The sequence below is a fragment of the Amphibalanus amphitrite genome, unplaced genomic scaffold (genome assembly GCF_019059575.1).
Source record: "Amphibalanus amphitrite isolate SeventyFive unplaced genomic scaffold, NRLGWU_Aamphi_draft 000873F_arrow, whole genome shotgun sequence".
NCBI lineage: Eukaryota > Metazoa > Arthropoda > Thecostraca > Balanomorpha > Balanidae > Amphibalanus > Amphibalanus amphitrite.
This window is the reverse complement of record NW_024882367.1, coordinates 45,879-57,106: the sequence shown is the minus strand read 5'-3', so window position 1 is coordinate 57,106 and position 11,228 is coordinate 45,879. Positions and strand designations below refer to the sequence as shown.

The 11,228-nt window shown below is 49.8% G+C and overlaps 1 protein-coding gene across 1 annotated transcript in view; it reads left to right on the top strand.

Annotated features, from left to right (window-relative positions):
• The first annotated feature begins 331 nt into the window (after positions 1-331).
• The window catches only part of LOC122367487 (muscle calcium channel subunit alpha-1-like), a 56,078-nt gene continuing 45,181 nt past the window's right edge, over positions 332-11,228 (top strand). Inside the window, exons 1-5 of the mRNA XM_043340596.1 lie at positions 332-547; positions 3,544-3,649; positions 6,435-6,574; positions 6,839-6,945; positions 10,977-11,129. Coding sequence (XP_043196531.1) covers positions 396-547; positions 3,544-3,649; positions 6,435-6,574; positions 6,839-6,945; positions 10,977-11,129 — 658 coding nt within the window. The 5' untranslated portion in view covers positions 332-395. The remainder of the gene's footprint in view (positions 548-3,543; positions 3,650-6,434; positions 6,575-6,838; positions 6,946-10,976; positions 11,130-11,228) is intronic.

Sequence of the window (11,228 nt, the reverse complement as noted above, 5' to 3'; positions counted from 1 at the left end):
TCAATATCCGTACTGTATCTATCTGAAGGAGAAATAATAATATTTTATTACATTGTGCTCGTAAGACTTGTGCTTATGCAACCAAATTTATGCCAAAAGTCTCGGCGCCATTGCTCAGACGCTGATCCTCATGCTGATCACGGAGAGACAGAACAGTAAGCATGGCGGAGCGGCATACGGCTCGCCACGGTCCTCCCTATTTGCATTTTGCGGTGTGCATCCAGGAAACTTATTTGCAGTTTGGCCCGCGATGTCCGTCGTCCGCAGTGCGCTGACGGAGTGTCTGTCTGATTTCAGATGGCGGCGGCGGCTCGCCGACGGTCGGCGGCGGCCCGTCGGTAGCGTCGGTGACCACCGGCGTGCCGTCGGCGGCGGCGGCGGCGCGCGCCCGCACCATGCAGCCCAACGGTCGGCCGGCGTCGGAGGCGCCGCGGCGGCCGACGCGCCGCGCCGTGAAGCCGCAGCCGGACCGGCCGGCGCGCGCGCTCTGCTGCCTCACACTCAGCAACCCGCTGCGGCAAGTCTGCATCCGGGTCGTCGAGTGGAAATATCCTTTATTACGGCGGGTGGGAGACTCTTCTGTGCTCTAGTTATGTGATTGGGTTGAGATGGATCTTGATGTAGGCAACGCAATCAATAGATCAATCAACAGAAGCAGGTGGCAGTCGTAAAAAACGGTTCAGAGACTGAGGATAACTGAAATTTGTTGGCTTCACCGATAAGCACATATCACAAATAACTGAAATGTCTGACTGACATTGAGTGAATAGTTAATTGGTTGGTAGTTAGGTATTCAATGCATACAGTTTCTACCGTTCGTGATCGTGACCTTTCGTGAACATTGCCTCAAGACTTAACTTTGCATTATCAAGTCTTGAAATCGGTATGTCGGCCAAGACTCATCTTGGCCTTTGACTCCTTTTATTGACCTGAATCATGGTGTATGTAGGTGCATGATAGTATTTTCGGTGAAAAGCTTTGGCTTATCGCGTTAGCTTCTGGACCTTCTTAAGTTACGGATTTACGGCAAGTGGCAAAAATGTTCCGGGAACTCCGTTATTGAATTCTCCCCTGACCCGGTCGGTTTTTAAAAGCTAAAATGAAATTTATTGGACCATGTTAACCTAGTTCCTGCTCATCGCCAGCGCTCCTGACCCATTCATCTGAATTAGGGCAGCTACAGACTGTCCAGGGCGCTGCTCGGTGGTCTGCCCTTTGTGCCTTCTGGAAACTGTCTGTAGGTCAGCCGCGGTCAGGTGTATGATGTCATGCATAATGGACACAGCGCTGACGTGAGGTCATTGTGGCGCGTGCCCTTAATGCACGTACACATAGCCATGCACATGGACTGTATGACAGGCAGCCTGTCCAGTGATCAATACAGCACGCGTGTGCTCATTTATTACACAAGGTGGGGCGCATCGCAAAACGCTAGTGACTCCAGACAGCGGCAACCACGATTCGATGGAACGTCACCAGACTTGACTGGAGCTCAAGCTCCGAGAAAGAGCCTGTGAGAGAGTCGGAGACAGTTGGAGGGAAATGGGAGCCAGAGCTGTGCTAGGGCTCTGTATCAAAGCCTTAGTTCAAGTGTTGATCACAGCAGGGTCGACATGTGAAACAGAGTGGATGATTGCTGTTAGTGCCTGAGTCGGAGTCCGAGTCGGAGTTGGGATCGGATTCAGAATCAGAGTCGGTAGCCAGAGTCGCCAGTGACCAGCTGGCGGAGCGGCCGCTCTGGCGCGGCCAGAAGCGCTCATTGCCTGGCGCCAATGCCGCCGCCGGTCGCATTCTTGGCACCGTTCGGGTATTTCTGCAAACGGCCCACAGTGCAGCCGACCGCCGGAACGGTAGGCGAAATGCCGCCAGAGACGCAGGATGCAGCCCGATCCAGTAGGGCGGCACCGGCACGCGGCATCGGCGGGCTCGTCCGTCCATATACCAACATTCGTCCGATTCCGCCGCAGTGAAAGCTCGCTGTGGTCAGTCGCACCCATCTGGCAGCACAATGAGCTCGCGGTGTTCAAGGCTGAACTGATATGCCGTTGTCTTCAAGTTATGGTCTGCAAGCCATGCAACCGAGCTGAAATCATTTCTAATGCATCCAACCTGACTTCCGCTGAATACCTACCAATAACTAGCAGGAAATGACTAATGGAAGTGATAGAGCTGAAGTGAAGCGGCACCTTTTTATATTTTACATCTTCCCTCAAACCTATCGCAGCACCATTCGCTTAGCAAAAAGCGCCAACGGAAATGACACGTCTGATCGGAAGTACCGTGCCGGCAGCTGATCCTCTGGATTAGCGACACCTGCCTCCGCGCCGCGCTCGCCGAGCTGCCAGCGGTGATTCGAGGGAGCCTCTCCGGGGGGAGGGGTTCGATCCAGCGGCCGCGCGGCGCGACGTCTCAGGGGAAACCTGTCCAGGTCCCGGCCGCGCTCATCAGGCCGGGCAGCAGGCGGCGCTGGCTCGCACCGCGTCGCCGGCTCTATTGAGCGCCGGCCAGGCACGGGAAGCTCACTTCACCGCCGCGCCGCTGCCGACTCGGCCTTGCCCCCTCCCCTCCTCCCCTGCCGCCGTCGGCTCGCCGGTCGTGCTCGGCTGACTTCCGTGTCATTAGCGGCGGTCGGCGGTCGGCTCTGGAAGAGGCCGGTCGGCCCGACCGGAGAGACCACTGAGCGGAGGAGCTACATGGGCGCGCAGATGGGCCCGGCGTGACGGCCCACGAGCGATCGGTCGGCCGGGCGCCCCCGCGCCGCTCCGGTGGAGCTCCGAGTACATGGCGAGGGGAGGAGCAGCAGCACGGTCCATCAGGGGCAGTCTGCTGATCGTAGAGGGACAGAGGAGGAGGAGATAAGTGACTGACCATTTCAGTGGGATGTCGGGACTGAGTGGTAGTTGTGCTGATGGCCGTTCGACACCAAAGCCTTCAATGTTATGAGGTTTGAAAAGCTAATTTATCGGGGGAACGAAAGTGCACGTTTTGCACCTCGCCTCCCTCAATCACGTGGCAGTGACGTGGAAGTGTTACACTGCGCCATGGGCGCGGCTGTCCAATTCAGCGGCAAGTTACAGCCGGTTGGCATGGAATTAAGTATGGTGGCTAACACTGACTCAAACCTCGTAACACTGGTGCTTACAGCCGCCCGCGGCGAGCCGCATAGAGGGCTGAGGAGAAATTATCGCCTCTAAACGCCTTGGCCCTTTGTATTTTGACATACAATTCCCTAACAATGATTCATTGTCTCATTTCCCTGAAAACATGGTGGTGACTATGGCGTGAAACAAAACACGGCTTCCATAACTAAGGAACGGCATGTGAGAGATCTTTTTGCGTGTCATAGTCGCCATCTACTTTTGCCAAATAATTTAGCACATGATTAGTTATCGATTTAGGTATGCATTTCTGCACGGCAGGCATACGGTGCATATCGTATCTCGCTTTTGTTGCTTTTGCGTATCCGTGTCTAAACAATGCGGCAATGGTGTATGTATAATAGCATTATGTTTATGCATCGTTTCCTTGACTGTTCTGTCATACGCCGTTCGAGCACTTGATTCTGCTAACAATATTCGCCAACTGTGCGGCGTTGGCGGTCTACACGCCGTATCCCAACGGCGACTCCAACGACACAAACTCGATACTGGTAAGTACAACGACATCAAAGAAATCGAAGACACCAACTTATTATTACCTTCGTGAGTTGACAACCACTCCAGCGACACCAACGACTCCACTTGATGCTGTTCAGCCATATAACATCCCCCTCCCTCCCTGGGCTCAGTAGCTCACATATGTGTGTCACCACTACCACCGTCTTATTTGCCCAGCGCCAGCTGCATGTGTGTGTGTGCGTGCGTAACTAGGCATATCGGCCTCCATTAGTTCCGAGAACCCGTCAAGGAGTCACTGGAATAGCGTGGTCATGAAGCGCCGGACCGGCCCGCGACCGCTGGGGGTCGGCCGGGCCACCCTAATGACGCGTGTCTACTCCGCCCCTCCCTCCTGGCCGTCTCGCGCCGTTTAGCACCGTCTTTACGATCCCCGTGCGTGCCAGTCGGCCCTTGCAGACGGTCGGAGGTCCCCCGTGTCAAATAAGGCGGCCATGTTAGGTGGGGAATCGGTGAATGCGGAAGTTTGCACATGGTCCGTACGCTGGTATGTTTGTCTTCGTGTAAGCGGGGGAGGGGGGACGGGTCGCATGTGCGTAGTGCCGGCCATTCCGCAGGTACATATACCTTGTCGATTGAGCTGTCTAGAGGCGGAGTTGGGCCATTAGAACCCATGGTCTAGTCGCTTATATTTGTTTGTTTTACCCATCCTCATAAAAGACACTTAAAGGGACTATCCCACCTTTAACATGGGGTTTGAGTTGAGATAGCCAAGTTTGCGGCGAGGTTCAGAAACCACCATCTATCTAGATTGCAACCCCCGCGGCCTCTTGGTGTTGAAGAAATTCGTTCCCTTCATTTGAAAATGGGCCTTGTGCAAGGCCCTATCTTCAACATGGAGCGACCGTTAGTGTGACGTCACCTCGTTTAGTCATTCTGATCTAAATGGGTTTGTTCGTTGAAAAATCGCTTAAAACTTGGTCTGAACTTTGTTGTGGTGCCTACAGAGTAAAAAGAATCAGCTTTATGACAGTAATGTGGCCTGGGGAAGGAGGTAATTTTGGGCTGTGACGTCACATATTTGAAAGTTTGTGTTTGGAATATGGGAAGCCTAAGATGTTTAATGAAAAATAAATGCAAGAACCGTGTTCCTGGTCATCCAATCTATAAAGTCGGGCACAATTTAACTGGTTTTAACAACATTTTAGAAGGTGGGATAGTCCCTTTAAACGTTTTACGAGTGTGAATACTAGCCCATCATTCATTGCCTGCAGTATAGTTATATTCTGTGTCATTTAGATGCAAACCCATCTATGGCAACGTTACAACTGTCTGTTCGCGGCAAAACGCGAATTGGTATTCATTCCAAAACCCATACATATCGACCATTGTTGGCTAAATTAGTGAAAAATTGTCCCTCGTGCATTGTGGCCTGAAATAGTAACCCGGCATGGGCTGCGCTGCCGTCTTTGGCATCTCTGATGGAAATTTTGCCGGCCGTACAGTCAGCCGTCCAGTCCATTAGATTAGAACTGATGCTTAACTACCAGGAACTCCAATGGCGTGAACTACGGACTCAACAGAGTCAAATGACATCGGTATACTATACGTACCAATTGTTAGCTTTTTGCCGGACGATGAAGGCAAACTCAGTGGGTCCAGGTCGATCTAGCGCCCGCAATGTGTCGTTTCTTCCAGCCCTCTCTCTCTCTCTCTCTCTCTCTCTCTCTCTCTCTCTCTCTCTCTCTCTCTCTCTCTCTCTCTCTCTCTCTCTCTCTCTCTCTCTCTCTCTCTCTCTCTCTCTCTCTCTCTCTCTCTCTGTCTCTGTCTCTGTCTCTTTCTCTCTCTATCTCTTTCCCAATCTCTCTTTGTCTCTTCTCTCTCCCCCTCTCCTCCTCCTCTCTCGCTCCAATTTAAATATGCCTATTTTCCCTTTGATCTTACGCTCTTCTCTTGTTATCTTCCTCTCTCTCCCCGCTACCCTCTCCTCCTCTGCCTCAAACTTCGCTTCCTGGCCGCGGCCTGTTAGAAGTTTGTGCCGGCTAGCATCCGTTGCTCGCCTATAACTTGCTGGTAACGACTCCACTGGCAATATCCAATAGCGAAACGCGAGATTCAGGAGCTCGTCGAACCCGGCACAGTTCAGACCTTACGCCATGCTTTGTTCAGGAACCATGGCGACCGGCAAGGTCATGCATTACCGAGTGTGTGATCATGCTTTTAGACCGTAGTTCTATTGAAACGAAAAGAATAAAGTTTGGCCAATGTACCAATATCTCCAGTGTCTTTTTCAATACAATGTGAAACTTGATACCATTTCCGAGATACATAGCTACATCCCGGGTCATATGTGCTGGTGTCTATCGCCACAGACATTCAACTGGCTGATCTGCCGTCTGCCGATAGCGTCAGAGGCTGCTCTCGGCCCTCGGCGCTGTCCTGAGGGCCTCCTGACCGGTGGGTTCAGCTGTGATCAGCTGTTGGCCGGACGGCGGGTAGAAATGGTATCTCCGTAGCCCGGCTGGCCCGCAGCCAAACCAGTCATACGGCGGCCACCCACGCCCGTGGGCCGCTGCCACCCCGGATATTGGGGCTGCCCTCCCTGCCCGGTCCACCAATCGGTCACCCCTGACCCTCTGAGCGCCGACAGCAGCCGTCAGCCAGTGCCCACTGGCCAGAGGTCGATCCCTGGACCACGCCCGGGCTCCGCAGCGCGCACCGCTCCACTGACCTTTGACTGTGTCGCTGTGGCACAGGTCGCGGTGGCTTTACAGCACCCCCGGGCCGCCGGGACACTGACGATGGCCCCGCTGTTGGCAGGAGAGCATCGAGTACATTTTCCTGGTGATCTTCACAGCCGAGTGCATCATGAAGATCATCGCGTATGGGTTTCTTTTACATCCAGCGGCGTATCTACGCAATGTCTGGAACTTATTAGATTTTAGCATAGTTGTTATAGGGTAAGTTGGTTACTTCTTTATTATTCTGGTGAATAATGTTCTTTATTAACCTAATCTTATAAGATCCTCGCTGATAAACCGTATGTAACTATTATGAGAGAAGCATACCTATGCATGCATGGTAATTGATAAACGTTATATGTAAGTTATTGTTCATGCATGCAACTCCGTTTAAGCACAACTTCTCTCTCGCCCATTTATGAATGCTAACGCGGACTGACATCCCCTGTTACCTGACTGTATGTACGCGTCTCTGTTCCTCAGTTTAATCAGCACCGCACTGTCGTCACTAATCAAGGAAGGGTTCGACGTCAAGGCGCTCAGGGCGTTTCGCGTGTTGCGGCCACTTCGACTTGTGTCCGGAGTTCCCAGTAAGTGGTGCCGACAACCGCCAACAGACACAGTCCTCGAATAGACAGACGAGAGACCAGTGAGAGTCATTTACCTTTCGATCAAATGTGTGTGAGGTTGTGTCGTTCGTTTACGCGTCCACTGATTAAATATCCACTTGTTGGCTAGCCTAGCGCATGGTCTAGGGCAAAGCCGGGCAGGATATAATTAACACAATGCCTATCAGTATCAATTACGCGTATTGCACAAGTCACAGCAGCCATCGTGTAGTGCAATGAAAAAAGAAACATCAGAGCTCATCGTGGTTAACCACATGCCAATCAGCAGCAGACGATTGTTCTAATGACTTATTGGGCCACCAAAGGTAGCACCTAATAACCCCTGCATTTTTTGCAATGACGAATGACGGTCTCCGGTGATTTATCTGGCCATTGGCAGAGGCAGAAGAACGGTCATCACTGTGGTGGACGGACGGGTTGGCACCATTTGGGAAGTGGCACATCCCACGGCCATCCAACTTTGGTTGGAATTCCTTTCCTGACCATCGACCCCAATGTGTGTGGAGCAAAAACGCTAGCGCATCAGGGGAAAACGATAAATCTAGTGAAACTGTTGATGGCGTTTTTACTTTTTGTGATATCCGATGTGTCTATTTCTGCTAGTTAACATGTAGACAACGGAGAAGATAATAGTTTAAGATAACAGTGCGCCAAGTTTTGTATTCGGGATATATTAGATCACACATGGACTGGATTAGCTCCGTCATAGGACTAGTTTCATACAGCATCTGGTTTGGATCTACCTCCGCTAGTTTCCACAGTCAGAGATGAAATCATAACAGACCTGAAGTCGTAAAGACGTTATGTCCGCAATAAACGGCTATAATTCATTTTATTGATGTTTATGTTGTTATTTGGTAGCCTGAATAACACGTTACACTCTTCTTATACAAACAACGAAGCAGACTGGAGGTCGCACCAAATTGTTACAAAACCACAACTCGATGCATTCATGATGAACGCTCGTCAAAGCCGTATTGTAGGTCGTTTTTTACCCTCCCTCCTCTGCCCGGTCGCTGTCGAAATCTCCCAGCTCTCGCTCGTCCCGGATGCCGTCATTTGCGCCGTTAGATCTAAAGTGAGATAGATCGGCAACATCAAAGGCACTGGGCCGGCGTGCCACTTTTTCTCGTCGCGGAGTTCGGTGGTGAGCTCACCGACTAGGCTACGTTCGAACGGTGCAGGCGTTTATCAAAGTCTTCTAAGTCAAAGTCATCAAAGTCGTCCGTTCCATAGAGCTCATAATAATATCAATTAATTCCATAGAGATACATATTAATATTAATAAATAATAATTAAAATTATATACACATATTAAGATCTGATATACATACATATATGTATATGTTACAGGGAGTATGCGATTTCAGTTAGTTTGCAACGACCCTAGGGTGGTTGTAACCTCCCTGAACGATCAGTTTGTTTGCAACGACCCTAGGGACGTTACAAAATAACTGCTCGTTCCGGGACGTTGTAACGAAACTAGGGTCGTTGCAACCTCCCTAGTTAGTATGCAACGAACCTAGGGTTGTTACAAAATAACTAGGGAGTTTAAGAATTCATCGAATCTTGTTTCACAGGAGGGCCGTCAACAATCTTGTCCAATGAAAATCTTGTTCAATCTAGTCGATTTAAAAAAAAGGAGAACAAAATTTGAACATTCAGCTCAGGAGTATTTCACGACGGCCATCAAGTATACATTTTGTGCAGATTTGTTCAAATTAGATGAAGCCCTTCGTAAAAACGGCTATTATCCGCTCGTTTCCAGTCTTTCTGTGATTGTAAACGTTCAAACATGTGAAATGATGGTGGTCCCATGCATTATGGTGGGTGTCAAGGTCACGTGAAGGTCAGGTCAGGGTCATTGACCTTTGATGACCTTACCTCACTTCTTCTGGGTTCAGATATTTTTAGGCTAGTTTTTGGAGCTGATTTCGAATTTAGCCCCCATTTGAATATTTACGAAGTAATCTTGGCGCCTTCGTGCCACGTCACGAGGCTGTCAGTGGTGACTGGTTGACATCTACTATGGACAGCTAGCAAGACGCCTTCTGGTTGACCTGACCTGACCTGACCCGACCTGGCCTAAAAACATCAAGACATCGTCGGTGGTCAAAGCTAACATGAAATTCGTGATCAGCGCCCCGAAAAACCGTAACAACCTAACTCTCCAAAGTTTTGACAGGTCCCGATTTTCCCGACTTTTAAGTCACTGACCTGACCTGGAAGGTCAACCAATAACTTAGCCCCGCCCTGTGCGTTTGCGGCTAGCCAAACACAAATAAGGGCGAGAGTTAACCCCGCAGGACCTGTTGGTTTTCTACATACGCGCCGGCCGGGAGGAGGGTTGGTACGACCCCCTCGTCGGTTTTCGCCCCTGATGGAGCTAGAGCGTCGCAGAAAAACGAGCGTGTGTGCCGTTAGGAGACACAGCAACTAGTACCCGATTTTAAGGTCTCAGGTCAACCGGTGACCTCTGAGGACAGGTCAATTGTGACCCAAGACACGGATTCGGTTTTTTATTAATAACTTCTTAAAAAACAGTCGCAGAGCGCGATTTTAGCATCAACGTGCTCGCCTTGCTCAGGCGCGTCGAATGGTATACTTTTTGTTCGGGTGAGGTCAACTTGAGGTGTTGACCTCGGGTCAAGGTCAAGTCAGAGACCCCTAGGTCGCGACATTGGTCAAAGGAGGTCATGTTGCATATTATTCGATTCGGCACGTCTTCCTCAGTCCATTGGTGGTGGCTTGACCCACTCGCTATCTCAGTTTGATCGGGAGTTATTGACGAAAAGCTCGTATGACCCTAGTGACGTCATAAATGACGTCACGCAACGTCAACAATGCAAAATTGAAGCATCTAACCTTGCAAGGAGTGCATGAAATCACGATCCGTGTACTTTCGATAGTTTGAGATCGTTCCCGGCGCCAGAATAGCAGTTTTCATTTTTCTCAATTGACTTATAGTGGTGAGGTCACGTGACCGACCTGACCTCTCGTGATCTTTAGGAAAAATCCTAGAGGTACTTAGAAGTTGTGAGACTTCTAGAAGATGCACGTACTGTAAGTTTCATCCCACTGTAAAAGCTTCTCTGGGACTGAGGGCGTTGCGAAGTTGCGGCATCTGAGGACCGTCCACTTATGACGTCATAGGTCAGTAACCTGACCTGACCTGAAAATCTGTTTGGTGTCACAAGATCCGGCTTTAATTAAAGGGCAGGTATCCTAGTTTCAGCTCTGTTGCTGGCGTGTTCGGAGCTATCGCGAAAAAAAAAAACGTGGGGGGGGGCGAGGATTAAGCTAGGCTGAGTAGGGTAAGTTTGGATCAAGTAGTAGGGGTCCCACCCGCACCACCTATTTATACCAGGTGTACCTAAACCACCAGCGATAAAATGCAGCCAAAATTATCACAGTTACGTGCTTTGTCCCGGGCACCACATATACTCCTGAGCTGAAGTTCAAATTTTGTTCTCCTTTTATTTTAAACTGAACTAGACTGAACAAGATTTTCATTGGACAAGATTGTTGTCGGCCCTCCTGTGAAACAAGATTCGATGAATTCTTAAACTCCCTAGTTATTTTGTAACAACCCTAGGTTCGTTGCATACTAACTAGGGAGGTTGCAACGACCCTAGTTTCGTTACAACGTCCCGGAACGAGCAGTTATTTTGTAACGTCCCTAGGGTCGTTGCAAACAAACTGATCGTTCAGGGAGGTTACAACCACCCTAGGGTCGTTGCAAACTAACTGAAATCGCATACTCCCTGTAACATATATAAGATCTCTATGGTCCGTTGTACCTGCTACCGGGAGAGAATCTGCGGCATTTTAAAAATATAATATTGTAATAAGTTGCGACATTTACCTTGCTAGGATATACAGCTGTTCGTTTATACTTCTTTGCAAGTATCTTTTTTATACAACATCGCCGTTTCTGTGACTTAACTGTCCTCTTGCTGGCTATAAACTTAAGGGCATGTTTGTGTTTGCAGGTTTGCAGGTGGTCCTCAACTCCATTCTTCGCGCCATGGTGCCTTTACTTCACATCGCGCTGCTTGTGATATTCGTCATCATCATTTACGCCATTATTGGTCTGGAGCTCTTCAAGGGAAAGCTGCACCAGACATGTTTTAGCCTCGAATCAGGTGCGTCAAAATACCGGAGTGATGCATGAGTGATGCACCCAGTAAAATGGCTGCTGGTAAATTATTTTACCAGGTAAGACATCAGTTCACTAAAACATA